This window comes from Kryptolebias marmoratus, linkage group LG13, assembly GCF_001649575.2.
Source record: "Kryptolebias marmoratus isolate JLee-2015 linkage group LG13, ASM164957v2, whole genome shotgun sequence".
Taxonomy (NCBI): Eukaryota; Metazoa; Chordata; class Actinopteri; order Cyprinodontiformes; family Rivulidae; genus Kryptolebias; species Kryptolebias marmoratus.
The window spans coordinates 8,850,893-8,873,318 of record NC_051442.1 but is presented as its reverse complement, the minus strand read 5'-3'; the positions used below and the strand labels follow the sequence as shown (position 1 = coordinate 8,873,318).

The 22,426-nt window shown below is 38.3% G+C and overlaps 1 protein-coding gene across 2 annotated transcripts; it reads right to left on the bottom strand.

Moving 5' to 3' along the window:
- Nucleotides 1–8,705: 8,705 nt before the first annotated feature.
- LOC108238999 (beta-2 adrenergic receptor) lies at nucleotides 8,706–22,128 on the bottom strand. 2 transcript variants are annotated; one of them, XM_017421423.3, is made up of 5 exons: nucleotides 21,800–22,128; nucleotides 19,310–19,396; nucleotides 17,046–17,154; nucleotides 16,666–16,957; nucleotides 8,706–14,328 (listed from the first exon to the last, which is right to left on the bottom strand). In XM_017421423.3, exons 3-5 carry the CDS (start codon nucleotides 17,152–17,154, stop codon nucleotides 13,296–13,298), a joined length of 1,434 nt encoding a protein of 477 aa, XP_017276912.1. In that variant the 5' UTR covers nucleotides 19,310–19,396; nucleotides 21,800–22,128; the 3' UTR covers nucleotides 8,706–13,295. The 2 variants fall into 2 exon arrangements, with proteins under 2 accessions (XP_017276912.1, XP_017276911.1); XM_017421422.3 differs by lacking the exon at nucleotides 19,310–19,396 and having other exon boundaries at nucleotides 21,800–22,126.
- Nucleotides 22,129–22,426: the final 298 nt, after the last annotated feature.

Here is a 22,426-nt window from a genome sequence, read left to right as displayed (position 1 = left end):
CTTTGTGACATTTAAATATTTCCCCCAAAGCTCCCGTTGCCATTTTTCTACAGACATGAATTTTTCATTCTCAAAACGCTGAGGTCTGACTGGGAGCTGTGAGGTTTCCAGGATCCCGCTGGCTTTTGAGCTGCTGCTCCTCTTGTTGTTTGGAAGCGAGGGGTTTTAATGTTCTTCTGCTTCATTGTTCGTCTTTTCTCTCCTATGGCCCATCAAAGCCCTTAATCTTCCACTCTCCTATCCTCGGAGAAGAGGAGTTTCTGCCAACACAACATTGTTTTTGCAGCTTGATCACCTTGTGAGCTGCAGGTTTGCTCACTCTTTCCATGCTGAAATATTTTTAGAAGCAACTATCACTTCCTTTAGTGATGCCACCCTCTAGTTTGGCTGACCCTTTTGAAGTTTTAACTCCTCTCGTAAAACCATTTTTTAAAAATATATCTTTTTAGAGAGTTGAATTTATTGGTAAATGTGATTTGTTTTTAAATTACTGTACTAAATATGATGTGGTAGCAGCTGAGAGGCATTGCCAACACATACTTTGAGCAAATTTGGAGTCAGTCGCTTGTTAGCAAAGTTTCTCTGGAACCATTGGACGGATTTTACTGAAACGCTCAGAAAATAATCAGTGGGCGCGCATCTATAACCGATTAACCTTTTGAGTCAATGCAAGTCAAGATGGCTGCCACAATCAACTGATATTAGGAAGCACAAAATTTACTATAACTCAGCCAATTTTACAGATATTGAGCTAAAATTTGGTAGCTGAGACGCATTTATAAAACATTTTTTGAGCTTTGCACATTGAGTCTACGCTATATGTCTGTTAGCAAAATATCTCACAAACCACTGGACAGATTTTAGTGAGTTTAATTTCATAGGGAGTTTTAACAAATTGAAATGTTGTTTCCACTTCATTCTGGCTTTGAGATTTTGTGAAACAACCAACGTGCGTGAGTAATTTCTGCAAAAGGTTGCTTTAGTTTCCCTACAGTTTTAAACTAAACAAAAATTGTAATATTTCAAACATCATGAGAACCTTTTGTTGTAGTCACAAAAAAAATTATGCACTGAATTTTATGTTTGTTCAATAAAATTGACGAATTTGAACAAGGACTCGATACAGATTTTACAAAATTCTCCAAATAGTAAAACTGACCCTGCATTTGGCCTTTTTCTTTCCCCAGTACATCTCAGCCTTCCTACTAACTTGCTCCTTGTCTTCACTGGTGACTGCTGTAATATGCATTTTGGCTGTGGAAAAATCCAACAGGCTTCAGTGGAGCTTAAAGGGCAATTAGTAACATCATGAAATAAACCAGCGGAATCTCCTGTTTGACAAGAGACAGATTAAACACACTTTACCTGCTGATGGTAAACTCTCAAGAATGCGCGCCCTGTTCTTTTATTTCAAGCGGCTAAAATAAAATCAACACATGCATCTGCAATGTGTTTTTTTCCCTTCTGGTTTCTTTCTCTCCGTTGCTGTATAGTGTGTCAAAGATGGATTGCCTCCTGGCAACAGAGGAATGTGACCATAAAGTGAGACACCTTCACGTCTCGTCTGGATCCTCCTGTAGCAGTGTGAGTCAAATTAGGTTTCCACGTCTGAGTTGCCTCCTAATGCTTTCTGGTATTACTGGGTAATAAAATCCACAATGAAGCGAAAGCAGCAATGGCAGCTTCAGACAGCCAACGTGAATTAAAGTGGATTTGCATGTCTTCTCTCTGTCAGCGAGCTGCTCCGTCTGCCAGGATAAGAAGGTGTCTCAGTGTTAATCTCGTCCTAATCTAATCCGAGCTAATCAGGCCCGGTGTAATGTGATCAATGAAAGCAATAGTTCAGATCTTTTGAAGTAGGGTTTTGTGGAAAGGTTACAAACAATTAATGTCTGATTTGTTGCAGAGGGTTCTTTGAACAACCTCGGTTTAAGGAAATAGAGTTTATTCTGACCAGATTAACAAAATAACAGTGAAGACCAAAGTGGGTTGCTGCTGGTTTAAAACATCTCTAACCTCAAACAAGCTGTCGACCTTTATGGGAAACAGAAGCGGTTTATAATTAATAGACAAGATCAGACAAACTGATTAAACTGAAACATTTGACCTTTTAGAGTCAGATCATAACTTTCATCTTCATGTATCTTTGAAAAACTATTCATGTCCCTATTTTATCAGTTTAACAGAATGTTAAATTAGGTTGAGTGTTGATTTATTTTTTTCATTATGCTCTTGTCTAAAGAATAGATAAAAAGAAATCTGTATTATACTTGTTATGAAATGAAATTATCTGTCTTTAATGACAGAGAGACACAGACCTGCTGTACAGCTGTTGTTGCTTAGATCTCCCTCTTTGTCCTGTTGATGTTGGGGTTTAGAATATCATGCAGCTCTGCTCTTGGATGTTTGTAACATTTGATTCCAAAGATTATTTTTATGTGAACTAGTAGATTGAATATAACCTTTTGTAATCCATTTCTATAGTAGAGATCGCAGACATAACGTTAAAACAGGAAAAATACTAAGAAGTATTCAAAATGTCACGTTTGTCTTGGATGGAAATGACTTTATGTGTAGGAGCCTTAAGTAATGCGTAATGTTTTGCAATAATTTATAAATGTTCATTATATTTTGGGATCGTAGTGATTATGGATATGTTTTTCATGTGGACATGAGCACTGATTGACGAGCTCATTAAAACACCTGGTCCAGTGATGATATGTCAGCGAGTGGGTGAATGGGTCGCCGTGTTTATTGGTGACGGACATACAATGTCACGTCACATCATGCCACACCGCGACTCGCTGGGAGTTGAATACACTTTTGTTGTTTTACAAGCCTGAACAATGAAAAAAATCAGACCCTGTTTTGGCTAGCAATGAGCTTAGCTTGGACCAAGACTTTTGCCTCTTTCTTCATACTTCATGCTGAATCTCTGATGTCACAGATGATAAAGTACTACTGTAGTCGCTGACTACAAAGTTGACTGGCCTATCCTTTTAAGATCTGAACCACCCTTTTCATGCACAGTGATTACTTTTCTTAGAATCGTAATAAAGGATCAGTGACTTGCATTGGCACAAAAGAGTAAAATAATGCCTGTTGTTCAGTTTCTCATAATTTAAGGTCAAAATAAACACTTTTCATGGCTAATTTGAAATGTTTGAAGACTCAATCTCGGATTTAAAATGACTCAATGACACGCGGAGAACGGTGTTTGCCAAAAGTCAAGCAGACCATCAGCAGGACAATCAGGAATATTTAACTTTCTTTGCTTCCCTGGATCTGCACCAAAATCATACACACACATGTGCTTCTAAAGCCAACAGGTACAAATGTGCACACGGAAAGACAGGTTGATGAATATGGAAGTCGGTGCACTGACACATAAACATACGCAGCCTGTTGCCAAGGCCGGCCTTACAGCGAGTGCGACACCATATGTTGTGTTGGCGCACCAGTTATAGAACCTAAACACACATGATCGTTTTCCTCTTCAGTGACGGGCTGCTTTTTTTAATCCCTTAAGCGAGCTGGGTCACTGTTTTACAGATGTGAAAATTACTGTGATCTACAACTTGGCAGGTGTCATGAAAATGATGTTGTTGAGTTAAAGAAGGGATTTTTAATTTCACGTTTATTACTGGCTTAAATATTAGGTCTCTGGTAATCAGGAAATGGTGAATAAATTATTGAAATAGTGAGTTATTCTCAATGCAGCATTTATATATATATATATATATATATATATATATATATATATATATATATATATATATATATATATATAATCTTCTCAGTGCTTGCTATTGTGCAAACATAAATGATTATAATATGATATAGTTATTTAAAATGCAAATTAATAACAGACAGAAACAATGCCTTGGTCAAACTTTTCCTCCCTGCGGTTGAATAGCTTGATGGACTCCTCAGCTGTTCTCAGCGGCACATAGATCAGTTGTGTAAACCTATACAGATGATATAGGGACACCCTGACCTGATGACTCTCTGACTCATAACTCCAAGAATACCACCAGAGTCCCAAATGTCACCCACAAGCTAAATGGGGCTCCTCTCAGTGGGTTGAAGTTGGGGTTTTGCTGCGGTTCCTGCAGCTTCTTGAGGATTTGTGTGACATATGGTGACTGCACTGCTTCACAATCTGTTCCGACACAATCTGCTGCAGCTGCAGAATCATATGTGAGAAGCAGCACACGTGTCACACAGTCTTGGCGTTGTGGTTGAGCACTAAAACAGCCCCGTGTGCGTTTAGTCACAAGACAATCGACAGTCACTGCCAGGAAGCTGCATGTAGGACACGGTCAACATCAAAGCAACAACCACTATGGCATCTGCAACATGTGGAAAGTTACTTTGTGGGATTGTACACAAGATGCTTTACATTGTCAGCATAAAAAAAATATTTGAAGAACTCTAAGTGCTGGGAAGAAAACTGAAATGTTTTTTTGATTAACTGATTTTTTAATGTCGATTTTTTTCACCTCAGAACAGTTAGATGTAGGACTGAGAGAAATAAGAAATTTTAAGATGTGTTCTTTTCAATAAGTCCTCTAACTGTGTACTATCCAGTACAGTCCTTAAAGGTGTTACAATTCCAACAAAATTTGTACAACGGAGAGCGAGTGTGAAGTATTAACTCAATTTTACCAAAAAGACCTGAGTATACATTATGCCCTTTGTGGGACATTATTATTGATCACCCCTGAAGGCCAATACTTTGTCTGTTATGTTAGCAAAATATCTGATGAACCCCTGGATGGATTTTAAATGAAATTCTCAGAAAATAATCATTGGGTGTACATTGACAAATTATTAACTTTTGGCATCAGCCCAAGTCTAGATGGCCTCCACAGCTAACCAACCTCAGCCAATGCAAAAATAGCTACAACTCAGCCGGTTTTTCCAAATATTGAGCTAATATTAGTGGCGGTAGTAGCTGAGAGTCATTCCCACCAGACAGTCTGAGCTCTAACTACTTGCACAAGATCACCCACACAAATTAGTTAGTTGTAAATGTATATACAGTAATTACTTTCTGAGAGTTTCATTAGAATCCATCCAGTGGTTAAAGTGGTATTTTGCTGACAGACACATTTGGGTCCAGCAGTTAATGGCAAAGTTTTTAAAACAGATCTTGCATAATCGATCAAAATTTAGCTCAATATCCGTAAGATTAGCAGAGTAAATCAATTCAAACCTGTGAAGTTCTTTATCTCTCAAAGCAGCCACCCTAACAGTATACATTAAAAACACTGCATGCTATGATAAACAAAAAACACTGCTAATGTTGGCTTTAGGCTCTTCACCCACGAGTTCAGCACAAAATGTAATTAATGCAGCGTTACACAGAATGATCACCCATCGCTTTGCCCTATCTTGTTCATTTAGTTCACCAGCAGGTGACACTTTCCATCTTTACTTCCCTCCCTGCTTTCTTTTTATTGCCCAAGTTCAGCGAGGACGTCTGTGTCGAGTGACCCGAGCTCACAAACGTTATCTAATGTGTAACAGCAGACACCCCGGCCACATCCACGCCAACACACAAATAAAAATGCCTTCAAAAACGTGGAAGCGAGGAGGGAAGTGCCATCTTTAAATGTGCTATATTTAGGTCAAGCGTGTTCCTCTCTTTCTGCACGTCGCGTGTGCGTCGCAGACGTGCAGAGTAACCTCCCAGCAGGAAACAGAATTGACCCGTGTGTTGCAACTGCAGATACTTGTTCAGGTTGTTGACATTTGAAGGGAACGATCCACTCAGTCAGGGCTCTGCAGTGCTGCCTACTCTTAGATGTGCAGCAAAGCACCGTTTTTATGCATTTGGACACTTTTAAAGCGATGTTTGTGCATGTCTAAACGGTCTTGCAGTGGTTTTTCCTTTCTGGCAGGAGATGTTGGGTCGGCAGCAGCTCAGGCTCACTAACTATAAACTCTGATCATAAGATACACTTGGCTTCTGCCTCAGTAAAACACATCCCCTCAGGACATTGTGTATCTGTGAAATGTACAATCTGCATATTCTGCATAGCTCCTCTGTGCTGCAAGTACGTTTACCCGTATTACATGGAACAGAATGAAGGTAAACATGCATTTGTTTGCACGTTACATCCAAGTACCACCTTAATGTTAAAGGAGCACATGATGTATATCTTTGTTTATCCACAGGGAATACCTGAGGGTGTGTGCTTTGGGCAGAGGCTTGAGCGGCGGCTCTGTCTTGATCTTTCCCAGTTTGCGTCTCTTAATAGCATAAACACGGACACACCCGGGGAAATGTTTGACAGAGAAGAGAAAGCAAACGTTAAAAAAGAAGCCAACTTTTCATATTGTTTCTTCTTTAGCTGCCTCTTTTCGTGATTCACCTTAATTCACCTGCAACACCAAAGACTTTAATAAAGTTCGGATATTAAGGGATAAAGACACACATATCTATAAAAGATTATCTTCAAATCTGCCATATTACTTTCGTACAACTTCAAAGGCGTCACCGTTAACAGTAAACAAGAAAATCTTCCCACGTGTTCGGCTAAAGTCAAGTCCGTACAACGTGACTCAAACTGTTATTTTAGGTCTTAACAACTTTTGAGATTATCTCTAAATAGAAATGTAACACCCAAATATGTTTTTTTTTTTTGCATCATGTACTTCCTAAAATTCTCCAAATGCTGTCCTCAGAGTGAGTAGGGTTAGATGAGGTGAGATGTACAAACTTTCAGTCTGCACAATTCATAACATTTCTCACCTCAATAGGCTTCCATGTTTTAATCCTAAAAACAAACTTTAATAAAAAAAGGGCAATGCATATTTCCTGTTATCGTTCATGCCAGGGATTTAAACTAAGATCCTCCTATATTGAAAAACGATGGAGTTAGAACCATTTTGGGTATCTCTTCACAATAAGGGTCCCTTTATAAAAATTTAATAAACCTTTAGGTTATTTGTGAGTTTGTAAAGACTTTATAAATCATCAACTAATATTTAAGAAACAGTTATAAAACACTGTTTAGCTACTACCACACCAAATTATTGTTTAATATTTGTCAAACTATTTTTTTTGTTTGCTAAATTTGAGTAGCGATGGTGGTCATCTTAGATCAAGTTGATTCCAAAGGTTAACCAGTTGCATATCCAGTGATTACTTTATGAGAGCTTCATTAAAACCGGTTAGATATTTTGCTAACACTACAGAAAAACACAAGCACACACACAAACACAGGCAAAAACAGTATTTTTATTAAAACACTGCTGTGATTGTGACACAGACAACTTGAAATCCAGATAATATAAAAGCATGCGTGTCAGAGACATTAACATACCTGGAAACATGTTCAGCAATACACTCACACACACACACAGTCTACCTACATGTGTGTGTGTACTGGTGTGTGTGTGTGTGTGTGTGTGTGTGTGTTGTGGCAGTACATGTGATAGGATTTCCTCTGGAGCAGCTGATACTGTTGCTTCTGGGACTGCCTGCACCTGTTACTGTGGCTCATGGTACACAGAACACACACACGCGCACACACACACACACACACACGCACGCACGCACACACACAGCACATCTACTCCAAAGCAGGTCTGCAAGCTGAGTCTTTTTAAATAACTGGGATGACTGGATAAGCACAAAAAGCCTCAGTCTCCTGGGCTTAGTTAAAAAGGTTAAAGGTGTGGTGTAATGTGACTCTCATTTCCTCAAGACGGGTTTCCCCAGATTCAGATTTTTATTTTTATTTTTTTCAAACTAGAAATATGGAATTGTTTTCACAGCTATTTTTGTGCTCTTCTCAGTCAGCATGATGTTAAAATGTTTTTTTCTTTCATCTTTTCCTTTTCAGTCTGTTTGGTGGTGTGACAAAATCACCGTTTCCATGAAGGATATCCAGTTGGTGTCGATGCTGAGATAAAAAAATTTGCAGTCTTTCAGCTGCTGGCACTGCAAAGAGGAAGAACTGCAAAAGAGTTCGCTCTAATAAAACATTTCTCTGCTCCTTTTTGTCATGTGATGAACATCTGTCCAATCAGCACTTGAATTTTCTGACAATTTGATAAAGATAAAATACATTTTACAGACGGTAAATCCCACAAAGGCAGTAATAAACGAGAAGATTGCATTTTCTGTGAAAATGCAGTATGAACATTAAGTGTGGATTGACTTTTAGGAAATTTGCTGAAGAAGCTGAAACTGAGTTGTTAAAGCTAAAGGAAGCAGAATACTACCTAAAAGCCTAAAGTAGCAAGAGACTAGCTAAAAGCTAAAAGTAGCAGAATGGTGGCTAAAAGTAAAATAAGAAGATAAAAATAGAACAAATATGCTGAAGCATATTTCAAAGAGAACCATGTTTTTAAAGGAATTGAAAATATCCCAGTGTATTTCTATGAAGGAAATACTTGTAAATAAAGTTAAATACTTTTAAAAGCAAAAGTCCAAGCACCCATCTACTGAATGAGCTGAACACTTGATGACAAAAACAGCAAAAAGTATAGCAGATGTGTTTGACTGCAAAAAATAGGAAGGAAAAAGAAAAAAAAAGGAAAACAGGAAATTTAGTAAACTTGCTTTTATCAGAAGTCTAGTGATTACTTGAGATAAAAATGAGTTTTAATCTAATTTCTCTGCTTCCTGTCTTATTCTGACAGCAAACACACACTCGGCAACAAAGAAAACACAACATACTCTACATAGCATGGTTTCAAACTTTGTTCTTTTACTTAGAAACATGTACAACAACTCATGAATAAATATTTACAGCACTGAAATGACATTCATTCGACTCTGATGGAGGTAGAAAATTGCTCAAAGAAGCTTCTGAAACTTTAGATTTCAACAAAGCAGGCTTCCGTTCTGCTTCATAAACTCCTAAGACGGACACACAATCACACTTCTATAGTTATTTATGGGACACTTTTGAAAAGAAATCTTTATAATTATCACGTTGGAGCTGTCAGAAATTAAATAAACCCAAAATCTAGTCAAGTAAAACAGACAGCAACCTTCGTGGCATACATATAATAAGTTGCATGGATTCAGTGGCATGTTTCAAACTTTAAGTTGTACAATTATTAATCACAATAACCACAAGGAAGTTAAACATTCAGATTTTCAGACGTGTGGAGATCATATTTACAGTTCAAGACCCTTAATATCATTTCTATCTGCTGTAATTTATTAAAAACACAAATTAAAAGCAAAACCAAAGAGACTGAATTCAAAATCATGTGTTGAACCCATCACTACAGGTTTTATAAACATGGCAGTTTGAGAAGAAATACAACAAGACAAGTTGAATTCACATTGGAACTAAGTTTCTGCTCAGATCACACATTTATTCTCCAAGTTAGCACTTCAGTATGTGTAAACTATTGCAACATTGGTAAAAACTAAAGTGTAACAGACAAAGTTCTCCAAACAGCAGAACCAACTGTATAACACGGGTCTCCCCTGCTCTGTTTGTCAGATTGCAGTGTTCGGAGAGCCAAAGCAGACGGAACAAAAGGAAAGTGCAGGTTCACGGAGGTGAAAAATAGTTTCAGGGAAAGTGCCATGGTGAAAACGAACATCTGATAGTCACAAGTTAAGGGTCTCAGATGTTTATCTCATGCTCAAATGCATCCCAGTTGTTGGTTTTGAGGTTTTATCAGGAAGGAATTTAAAACAGGCGAACTGTTCTTCATAATCTTATCATAATTTAGCCCCGAGTTAGACTCTCCTGTATCAAAATAAAAATGATCAGACTCAGGGCGAACAAAGTTCAGTTTGTTTCCTCTGGTTTTTTAGGGATTTGGGACTTTTGTTGCTAATGGAAAAAACTAAACAAAACAAACAACATTAGCAACACAAATATGTCGCTGAATATATAGTGTGTTTTCGTTGGAGACGGTTCATTAATCATCGTATGTGGAGCAGGCGCGTTCATCTATAGGAAGAATATCCATCCATCTATTTTCCAGCAGCAGTGTAAACAGAATGACTTTCAAAGTGGGCCAGGATGAAAACGGGTGGGCCGCCAAATTTAACACGACTTGTCATATAAATGGAAACTGAACCAATGTTTACTTGTACACTGACCCCGTTTTTCACAACACCGGTTCCCAAACTATTCAGCCCCTGATCCTGCAAGAACAACAGTGGCAGAAACCCGTGACCATTACAATAAAAATGTCACAAGGTTTATTTCAAAACAAAGGATTTGATTTGAAGGAGCGTGAAAAATATTTCAAGTGAGATGATCAAAGATCACGTATCTTGATTTAAAGGGGTTTTCAATCCAAGATTCTGGATTAATAAAGGTCCTTAAATTTACACAGAACTATGTAAAAAGCTGCAGCTTGTCACAAAAACTGTCAATATTTCTTCAGTTCTTTTTAGATATTGTCATGAAATGTCCAATAAATGATGTTTAATGAATGTGCTACTTTATTCAGTGGTTAGGATAAATATTTACCAGTCAATATTTACTTAAGAATCCTTTTTTCAGTCAAAAGATTGAGTTTGTTACTGTACTTTCTACATGACCACTTAATGTTACTGGGGTTAGGAAAGCCAGTTCTGGTGCATCAGATCAGCTGATGTTTGGTATGTAGGGACTTTACAATACAAACTATCAGTTTACTAGATGCTTTAAAAAGTTCTTTGTGCCTAAGGGAAAATCAAGTGTTATTTGGTCAGGCCAAAAAAAAGATAAATAGAATTCTGGGTCTTTTTCCTGTGCATCATCAATGCAGACTCCCAAAATTTCAACTCACCAGTTAAAAAAAAGTTATTTTTGAGGAGATGATTCAGTCTTGAACTAAACTGTGGGAACCACTGGCCTATAGGGATATACCTCGGCAGTCCTAACAAAAAAACCCACAAATCCCACTGGACCAACTGAACCAGCTTCAGACACAGCGGTTATATAAAACTTTAAAGCCAAAACATATTGAATCTGTAATATGCAGTCAGAGTTCACTGAAAATGTAGGGTTCTAAAATCAAAAATAGTATTTAAATTCTTTAGGAAGGTTATTTATTTGGTTGCCTAGAGCATTTTTTCTTTCTTTAATTAATTAAAACCTAAATCAAAGAAAGAAGAAAAGCTATTTGACTGGGTGGACTTTGTCACAAAGCGGGTGGGACCAAGCCCTGCCAGGCCAGTATTTACTTTAAAGAATGACTGCTGGGCTTCAAAATGCAGCAGTACCTGTTAAACGTTAGAGATATTTTTAGCTCTTGCAAAATAAAGTTTTGTACTTCTGTGGACATATCTCGCCTTGTAAACATGGTGACATTATTATTTGGGATGACTGCTTGATCCAGCTTCATTGAAAGACGCCTGGACACGCTTGCTGATTTTATCGTCTTTTCTGAATAAATTATCCGAGTAACGCTCGAAGCCAAGTTATTTCTGATCAAAACGCCTGATTGTGGCTTTCAGAAGGAAATCTTCAGATATGAATATCTGTCATTGCAATCAGTTGTGGTTTTAGTACTCTTTGGTTAAAACACCAAATGATTTGAGTTTTTTTTTCTTCCAAACTTGAAATACTTTTTCACGTCGTCCATCGCAAACTTTTCACATCCAATGTGACAAATACAGAACCACAGATGGTTTTCAGTACATCTTGAGGCTATGAAATCAGTGAATTGTGGCACTTAAACTTTTATTCTGCACCTTCTTCCCACCTTGACAGTGTGTGGAAATTTGAGCCAACAGCAAATGCAGCACATTGGCGGCTTTCCATAAAGGAATTAAAGTCCTAGCATTATTTGAAGGAATGCATATCACCCGTTACAGAGTTTTAGATTAAGATCCTCTTGTGATGAGAAAGGACAGAGTTAGTGATTATGATCTAACTTTGTAAATGACAAGATGTGTCAGCTCTGGAGTAGATGCTAAAGATGACTCTCAGCAATTACCACACCAATTTTAGCTCAGTAGCTGCAAAATTAGAGTTATAGCCATTTACGTGTTTGCTAAGGTTGATTAGCTGTGGCAGCCATCTTGAATTTGGATGACTTCAAAGGTTTACCAATTGTAGATGTTCCTCCAATTATTAATTTCTGAGAGTTTCATTAAAATCTGTCCAGTGGTGGTCCATGAGATATTAAGCTGGGTTGACTCCAACAGTTATTAACAGTTTTGGACTAAGATGTTGCCAGCTGTTTACAGGTCAAAGTATGTGTTGTGAATCATGGTCAGCTACTTTTAGCTCAATGTCTGTAGCTGTGGCAGCCATCTTGAATTGGGTTGACTCCAATTTGGCGTCAGGCGATAAAAAAGGAGTTTGGAAGGAACAGATCTGTGTGATATTTGTGTAACTCTTTCAAGTATTTTATCTTTAGCAGTAATGTTCAATATTGTCTCTATAGTAATACTGTTTTGGCTTGAAATTACTTCCGAAATGCATTTATAAAATTTTAAACTAGTAATTCAGACATCAGCTGGGTTATTTGAATTTTAAAAAGATGCACAACAATTTCTCCAGCGCTCATTTAAAGATGGGTAAAAAGTCTTAATGCTGTTCAAGAAGATCTACTAGCGTTCACTAGCTGCCTGTACAACTCAGTCTTCCACAAAGACATGCAGATGATCCTTTATTCCAGCACGAAGTATACAGAAGTGGGCCATTTGCTTTAGAATCCAAGACATTTCATTGCTCTGTTTGAAGCTAAGAGCTCGTGATTTTATGTGACAAAAGTCACATAAAGGACATTCACCAAAAATCAGTACCATTAAGTGTTTTTATTTTTCCAGTTTTTATAAACTTTTCTTTCATCATTCCTTTCTGTGATATCACTGGTTTTAAATATAGTTTCTAAGACTATTCAGTTTTATTCCTTAAGTGAAAGTAGATTATTTTTATTTTATTTGTTGATTGGTTCGGTTTAGAAAACACTACTCAACAAAGTAAAGGAAAGGATTGCCACTGAATCCTCCCAAAAAGGTATTCTCTAAAAAGATGCTGGAGTGACATGGTTTGACTAACCTTTGTTTAAGAGGTTTTATGGTTTGTGCTGTGTTTAGACTTGGCTATTTCACTCTTAATCTGAAATCAGTCTGGCCCTTGTATTTCATTCTTTAATAAGAGAATTACTGACAAAAAACAAAACCAAGGCGTAAAGAACTGAGACCACAAATTAAACACAATAAAAACCCACAGTAACACTGACAAAGTGTTACCTCTTCAGCCTCATAAACAAGTAAAGACCAAGACCTTTGAGTTGGTTACTTAAACAAATTGGTTGTTGATGTGCTCTTAATTTAAGCTCTTTCATCGTATTTATACAGTATTTGGTCAAGCAATTGAAGCAAGATTTTCCTTACAGGTTTTACTACCAGAGCTCTTAGTCTGCCAGTTGGACAGGGAACCTGGAGCCACGTCTAAAACTCGCTCAGAACTAGTTGTCTGCGTTGTAAGAGTTAGTGCGCTGTCTTGAATTGAGCTCTCCAGACTGTCTTTCCAACTTGATGTTTGCCGAATGTCCAGCCCCCTGACGCCATCCATGTCTGTGCTCCCATTCTGTCCACGCGGGGACTTGGAGAAGTGATTTTTCACACTGTACCATCCATGTGCGGCCCGCCTACCCCAACGTCTTCCTTTGCCCCTTAAATGGAGTATCTCCTGGAAGGCGTGCCTGAAATCGGGGCTGCGGCAGTAGATGAGTGGGTTGAAGACCGAGTTGGAGTACCCGATCCAGTTGAGAAGTCGGAATAACACATTGATGTCACCAAGATCAAGAAAAGTTATGATGATATTGAGGATGAAAAATGGTAGCCAACAGAATGTGAAAGTTCCCATGATGATCCCCAGAGTTTTCACAGCCTTTTGCTCTTTAAGACAGAACTTAAGACGCTTCGTGGCCGACTGCTTTCCTTCCCCTTTTTCTATGCTCATTTTGTTTTCTCCCCCTTTGTCTCTATCTTCTGTTTGCTGCATGTTTAAACTGTCCTCCCCTGCCGGTTCTTCCACATCAGTTCTTGCCCTGTGTTTATTCAGTGCAGGGCTGTCGTCCGGATAAGTCTGCTGTGCAGAGTTGTGCAGCTTGTGAAGGTGTCTCTCTCTGCCCCTGATCTTTTCCAGCTGTTTCTGAGCCTCCTGGAATACGCGACTGTAGAGGAAAATCATCACCACCAATGGCAGGTAGAAAGACACAATTGAAGAAACCACTGCATACGTTGTGTTGGTGTGGAATTCACAGCAGTTATGATCTTTGATGCACTCCATAACATGTTTGTCATCCTTTATCCACACACCCAGAAAGATGGGCAGAAAGGAGATGAGGGAGGCCACTGTCCAAACAGTAAGCACCACTACGATTGCCCGCCCCCTATACAGCATCAGGAGACAAGAAGAAGAAGAATGTGAGTGTGTAGATCAGTGACAGTTATTGTGTTATTTAATGTTCATGTTGGTTGTCAAAAACTGCAAGTGGCCAGAAGTAAATGGTCTCCTTTACTTCAAGCTTGGGTCCTCTACCAGGCCTGGGACTTTGGGGGTTCTGTTTCTAGGACTGTGCTCTGCTGCCCAATAAACGTTTTGTTCTAGTAACACATTTCTCATCAGAATGTCCTGGTTCCCCAACATCTGATGTGGATCCTGATCATCCAGGCGACATCTGAGCTAGCATGCCTTCATTACTTAAGTAACGTTGCATTATAGTTTTAAAATCTCTTTGAGCATAATATAATTGCCTTTCAACCAAAAAGTAAGGAAGTGTAGGAGAATTGATTTTATGGATTAACAAACTTTTGTTTAAGGTGGGCTGTGACCGTTGGAGTCTACTTGGCGACTCAAAATTGCAAGAAAAAGGGTAGAACTTTTGTTGCAGTCTCACTGAATTTTAAGTGACCGCAAAACACGGTCACATGGCTTGCTTGACACTTGGTTGCAAACATTCAGAATTCAGTGAGACAGCAAATAAAAATTTGCCTATTTTATTAATATTCTTGCAATGTTGAACTACTAGTCTCCATCAGTCGCAGCCCGGTGAACTACTACCTTAAGATTAGTGGTTAGGCTGGTTGATGTAAAACAAATAAAGGCAGAGTAGGATTTTCTGAAGTGCAGTTCTGAGGAATACAGTCAGTGTCTTGCCTGCTGGAGAAAGCAGCCAGAACAATTTCAGTTTGAAGAATCAAGGAGAAATACTCATGGGGGATTCACAAAAACAGCTAGTCATACTGATGTTTATTACAAGCAAATTTCTGACAACTGGAACAACTGAAACCTCAGAAGTGTCATATTAGTTTGAGATAATGCTTCACAGAAACTGTTTATAACATGTGGCTTTTGTAGACAACTGTCATCTACATAAACCTCTATTGTTATTTTGACGGAAGACTGGCGTTGTTGCAACACAGTCTGCGGTCCGTTGCAAAATGTTCTCTGTGAAAGACAACTTTCAAAAGAAAAGTGTTACACAAACTCATTCATCATGACTATGTGATGCAAAAGCATTTTGGTCTAAAAATTCTTAAAATAGGTTTGAGAATTTCTCCCTGATTTCCAAAATGAAATTGTTCTGACTGCTGTCTAATGCAGGTAAGACACTGACCACACATTCCACAGGACCTTACTTAAAAAAATTAATAAAATGAACTATCCCTTTAAGGGGGAGCTAGGGTTGGGATTAACATGTATCCTGGCAACTTAAAAACATATTTCTAGATTCTAGAAATGTAAAATGGCACAGACTTTGTTTCAACTTAGTTTTTTGTAAAGATGTTCAAAAGTTAGTGTTGTTGGATACAATTTTTCCCTGTGTCTTTAATCAAGTTGTTTTAAAAATCAACCATCTTTTCACATATTGGTTGCATCGGATTAGCAAAGCACACGTGGCATAAGTGCGCGTTGAAAGCATAACTAGAGACTGAATGTGTGAAAAAGGCTAATTAAGGACATTGATTTCAGTCTTGAGATACATCTGTTAGGTTTTGTGGTATTAGTGCCTGTAACCTTAAGCCTCTTGCCTCAACGAAGGCAAGCACCATGGGATCCTTCATGATCTCACCTCTTTGTAACGCAACACCTTCAGATTCTTTTCATTTTTAAACTTGTATTCAACTGCAACCTATCTGAGTGATTTTACAGAACGGCATGCAGAGCCACAAGTGCTATCATGCAACTTTATCACATTTGTTGATAATACGCTTCTCAAATCTGTAAACAGACATCGACGTGTACAAGGAGCACAGTTTCCCTTTAGACTGAATGACGCAGCTGAACTGGTTATTTCTAAAATACCTTCGGACATGAAGAAGAAAACAAACTTATGCTAATTTAGAGGCATTAAAAAAACATAATATTCCTGCCGGAGGAATGATACATCCATTTAGAGCTAAAAAGGATAATCATTAGCAGAGGAGTAGTTAACTCATTAGGATCTGATGGGTCAGATGAGTGGAACTGCATGCATTGTGCAGACGGTGCCCCAGGTCTTAATGGGTTAATGATTTATTTTCCACAGATTTACACCTCTACCTACCCACAGCAAAACAAAAAAGTCACAGAAGGGTTCATTTAACAGTAGACTGCATGAACCTGATGGAACTTTACTGATTGGGGTTTAGCTTGAGGTTTGTGAAACTGTAGAACAAAGTTATTTAGTCCTGCTTTACTTAAAACATTCAATTTTATCTTTAAATCCTCAAAGGCTTTGGTTTACCTGGTGAGCAGGGTTGGGTAGCGAAGTGGCAAAGTGATAGCAAGGTAGCGATCCATAGCAATCACACAAAGCGTTTCTATGCTGGCTGTCACACACAGCACATCAGTTGCAGTCCAGAAGTTGCACATAAAGTTCCCAAACTTCCAGGAATTTAGCAGGATGTTACTCGAGTTGAAGGGGACCACAAACACACCCATGATGAGGTCAGCGACAGCCAGTGAGGCGATGAAGAGGTTGGTGATTGTTTGGAGCCGCTGGAACCGCAGGATGGCAGTGATAACCAACACATTACCTGCACAGAGGAAATTAATGCTGCAGTAAAACAATAAACAGATTCCGTTTTGATCTAACAATCCACACAGATCTGTTACGTGGCTTACCAAAAACTATGGCGAGCACGAGAACAGCCATGGCAGTGCCAAGCAGCACCAGTTCTGCATCGCTGTACGGTGTTGTGCCGTTGGACTGTGTTTCGTTACTCGCCATCATCTACCATCAAAACAAAGAACACAAAAAACTTCAGTCACAGTGGAGATAAGTATGTGGGGCATGTGTTTTCAGTCACAAAGACAAAAACTGAAAAACCCAACATTTCCTTGATGAGAGTTTTAAATGGAGCACAGCAGATGAAGCTCTTTCGGCATTGTGTCGTAAAATCATATCTTGTGATGCAAATAAAACTAACACCTTTTAGTTCAAGGTCAACTGAGTTTAGAAAAATCCAAATGAGTGTTAACCTTGTTTGATATTGATGTCATGTTTGCAATAAATTAGATTCAGCAGCCCTTAATTATCAATTGCCACCATGAAAGATGCCCATGTGGTTGCCTCTGTGTGCGTGCGCTTGTTTGTTTGAACCAGATTAACTGTATTCAGCCAAACTCAGGATGGCTTCCACAGCCAATTAACCAGAGCCAAAACAAAAATAGCTACAATGCAGACAATTTTACAGGTACTGGTGGTGGCTGAGAGTCACAGCCAACACATACTCTAAGCACTAATAGGTCACACTAACTGTTTGTTTAAAACTTTCGCATTAATTGTTGGAGTCAACCCTGTTTGTCTGTATCCCATCAACCAGTGGATGGATTTTACTGAAACTCTCAGAAAGCAATTAAAGGTTGTACATATACAAATAAAGTCAATCTGATTCAAAATAGCTGTCATAACTAATCAACATTAGCAAGCACAAAAAAGCTATAACTCAGTTAGGTTTACAGATATTGAGCATAAATTTAGTATGCTCACATCTGACAGTCTTGTCCATCACATACTTCCAAGCACAAAGAAATCCCTCATAATCTTTTGTTTAAAACCTTGGCACACAAGGCAGTGGGAGATATTCCTTTAAAAAATGCAAGTTCCATTACTGGATGTTTTTATTACTCTAAATCTAAAATGTGGGTAATAAAAATGATTTGCAATGTTTTTATTAGAAATAAAATGTTCTATTAATCCCATTAGTAATAATATAAGGGCAATCCTTTCTGAAAAGCTGTCTAACAGGTGAACACATAAACTGGAATATTGTGTTTGTTATTGACTTTGAAGGGTGGAAAAATATTGATTGGTAAATGTTATACTTTTTTTTGCATTTTAAAGGTTTTTTTATTGTCAAATAAAAGGTTTTGCAAAATGTTAAACTTACATCATAGAGTTGCTTAAATGTTTTGAAATTAGTTTTCACAAATGGGGAAGATAAATGAAGCACCAAGTAATGGCTGTATGAGGAGGAAGTTGGTTTTGGTGGTAAGTCAAGAAGGGCGGCTCCTGCAACAAGTGTACCTGAAGGCATCTCTTGTCCATTATGTTAAGTTTCTGCTCACATCTGTGCACAGATTATGCCTATAGCATATCATGCTTACTTTTGAACTGGAAACCAAAACTATTTATATATCACTAGACATTTCTTTGTGTCAGAGACCCCAAAATGCCAAAATGTTTCTAATAGATCTGAAAATAGTCTCTTCCACTGGTCTTATAGATCAGCGGGTGGGAGTTTTCACTGTTATAAACAAACATGTGGTTAAACACAGAGAAAGCAATATGTTCTTTGGTGTTATCGTGAGTTCATCATGTTCAGCTGTGTGTATATCTTTCAATTTTTTCTTTTAGTGATAACACACGTTCACTGACAGCATTTATCTGTGAAGAGGTGTCATGTAATAGTAAGTTTTTTATGTCGTAGCTATCATATTTCTTCAATATATAGGTTCCGTTTCAAACCCTCAGACCACCTGGACTCTGAAACAGTTTCCTGACATGTTTCACAGATCAGAGACCCTTTGCTTTCTCCTTCTGACCCAAGTATAGAACAAACACACAGGCTGAAGCTGAAAAAAGCAGGGCTCGTCAAAGTCACTTACCACAGGAGAATATTTATTATGCAATACCGTCAGCAAAAGGGTAAGTAGATATAGACTAGAAATAGCAGCTTAAAGGTACTCATTGCAAAGAATAAAATCAAACTTAAAATAAAGGTTATCCTGGATTATATCAAATGGTGCAGTTTGAAAGAGTTCACTCCAGTTGTTTTCCAGATATATTGATATGCAATTCTGAAATGTGGGTCCACACTCAGTTTAAACAAAGCACTCGGCTGAAACCACCAAAAGCTAAGTAGAAGCTTGTACACAATACTGACCTACATTAAGCTGGCTGTAGCCTGTGTGGGTAAAGCGTTGAGTCTTGGAGAAGACATTTAGGTGGAAATGTGAGAGTGAATCTGCAGCTAAAGGTGAAAGAAAATAGAAAGACTGGGTAAGACGACTGTCAAAAATAAATATCAGCGATGAGGCAAGACGGTGGAGCGCCATAAACACACAGCTCAGCATTCAGACACATGCTGCTTTTGTGAAACTTCTTCTTCTCCTGTTTTCAGTCACTTAGGCTGTTTCTGTAGATGAACAAAAGCATGTGATAGATGGCTGCTGTTCACAAATTTTGCCTAAAAATTTCAGGTTAGGGACACATTACCCATTTATATAAAAATTGTTCCAGATTTTATCTGTACTTTATGACTTTTGTAGCTATGCTCATCATAATTGTGCAATAAGTACCATTAATAAAATAGTAATAAAATGAACCCTTGTTACTGTTGTTGTTTTGGATTCACTTTGCAGCTGCATGAAGTAAAATACTGTGCTTGGATGTTTGCAAGAGCTGCATACTGTGACCTTTACTGCATCAGCCCATGGCCATACCCTTTTGGATTCTTGTGCATTTCTTTATTCACCACTGCACATATATATAAAGAAACACTTTTATATGCACACGGCCAGTCGGCTGAGCATAAAGGCTCACAGCGGCTGCCTAATTGACAGCAGATACATGGTGTTCCTTGTTTGCTATTCTGACTGACCATGTTAAACATTGGGAGGGAATGGTTTGTCCTGTTGTCTGCGAAGATGTAGGATAAGTCCTGCTATAGGGACACTATAGGAAAGATACTTGCATTAAGTGCTTACTTCAAGAGCTGTAAAGTCTTTTTGTTTGCTTAGCTTTTGTATGTATGGTTAATAGGAAGCCATGTGTTTTTAAATGTACATCTAGAACCTGTCTGGTTAATTGGATTTTCTGTGTGCTCACACAATTTGGCTTAAATTGCAAATTGGTTTTGTTCCAACATAATCGAAACATTTGGAACGTAATTTGATGGCATCTGTACAGAGAAGCATTGATTCACAGGTGTTTACGCAGCTTTCCAGCAGGTCAGTGAGCAAAGATTTGAATTTTGGGTTGCATTTTCTTTTCCCTTTAAATGCCAGGGTAGACTGTTGCAAGTTTGTTGTTTTATGAAAATCTTTTCCCAGGGGGAACAAGCTGGTTTCCCAAGTAAACAATGCAGCCTGGTGAAATTACACAGCTGTCAAAAGCCTCTGATGTTTATGATGGGCGTCAGTATTTGTCAGTCATTCGGTCTCTGACTCAGCGGCAAATTTGTGTAAGAATCTGTCTTCATTTGGAATATGCTCCCATTTAATCCAGAGAATATTCTTTGTCAGAAAGATGATGCATTGTCTGGAAAATTTGCCGAGAACTCATTTTGGAAATCAATCTTTCATTACCAATGCTCATGTGGCCATTTCTGCTATAATGAATGAAGTACTGCAGAAAGTGACCCAGACAGATGATCATGGATCACACTCAATTTCAGGCTGAATTTATCAATTTAAAGCATTTGATCTTTATTGCCCACTTTTCTGCAATGACACCAATGACTCTTGTAGAAATCTGTAACTATTCACTGCCCTCACCAATCAGATCAATACCAATTTTGCAGTTTCTTGCAATCATACAACTTGTAGCACAGACTTTGATCATCTCCCTGGTTAAAACATTTAAACAGTCACACACACACCTGCACAGAAAAAAAAACAAGTTTAACCAACCCAAGGGTCCTAATCACACTCAAAAATGTGCTGACCTTAAAAAAATCGTAATATTTAAACGGATATGGCTCAGTTAGATCCAAAAGGTGCATGCAGTTCTGCACACGAGACATACGCAGGGTCACAAGTTTGTCTAGAATACATAAGCTCCTAAAACACCCAGCGTTTGCCTGGCTCAGTAGGATAAACAAATGTCAGAAGACCGTGGTGTAAAAAGCACAAACGCTCTAATAACAAGACATAAAACATTTAGCTGTCCAGATAACATAAACCATCCATGAGGAAGATAAAAGGTAGTTTGGATTCACTGGAAAATATATGACTCATCTGCAAAATTATTTTCAGTAAGGGCTATTTTTCCTTCCATTTACCTGCAGCAAGACTAAAGCTGCTGTAAAACAATCTGAATGGGTCTGAATAAAAAAGTGAGATGTGGTTTTAAACATTAAAACCCCTCAAATTTATGAGTTTATTTCATTATTGCTACACAGTTGCTGACATAAAAATCTTTTTATGGCTATAGAGAAAATTACACACATTAACTGCAGTAAAATTGATGGAAAACTGTTAAATTTATGAGCAGAAATCATTCTGATACTTGCTGCTTAATTAGCCACAGAGCCTTTATGAGTAGAGTGTGTTTTCATGCAAGTGTAAATGCACCCATGAGAGTACAGCATGTGTGGGTCTGTGTGTGTGAAGCGTATATATGTAAATCAGACTTGCAGCGTTTGTTTGCTTACCTCCAGGCTTTGCTCTCTGCTCCAGTCCAGTGATTTTATTCTCCCATTGCTTTTAAATCCACAACATATTTGAAAAGTCTCTGCAGCTCCTTCTCCACTTTCTGCTGAGGTATAAATTCTGAATCCGCGTGTTACTCATGAACTCCTTTTCCTGCTCTTCCTTCTTTGTTTTCACTCATGCATGAACACCGTCTTTCAGCCCTCAGTCACACTTTGAAGCAGCTGAGCCTGTCAGGATTAATATAACCAAGCCCTGATGACATCACAGCAAAGAGGAACCTATCAGAAAGTGAGGAACAGCTTTAAGTCTATACAGCTTATGCTCACAGCTGGACAACACTCAGTACCTTCTGGGCTTTTGGGACACATAGTTTTGAACCTTGTTTTCAGCAGCTGCCATCTTCAGTCACATGTGGCAGCGGCAAAATAAAACCACAAGCTTCTGGTTTTGGCTGCTGAAGTTTTACTTCTGCAGCTGGGGAGCTTTAACTCAGATATGCAACTTAAACGTCTCATCATTTTGTATTCCCAAGGAGATGTGAAACCTGGTTTTAGTTTTATGTCATAATACATGTTTAATCCAAACTAGTTTGCATGTCGTTTATATCAGGTTTGTAATTAAAATCA

Excerpts from the sequence above, each read along its gene's own strand:
- LOC108238999 (XM_017421423.3), bottom strand. The coding sequence starts at position 17,154 with ATGATGGCGAGTAACGAAACACAGTCCAACGGCACAACACCGTACAGC. Across the intron at positions 16,958-17,045 it reads CGTGCTCGCCATAGTTTTTG|GTAATGTGTTGGTTATCACT; the intron begins GTAAGCCACGTA and ends TCCTCTGTGCAG. Across the intron at positions 14,329-16,665 it reads TACCCAACCCTGCTCACCAG|GGGGCGGGCAATCGTAGTGG; the intron begins GTAAACCAAAGC and ends GATGCTGTATAG.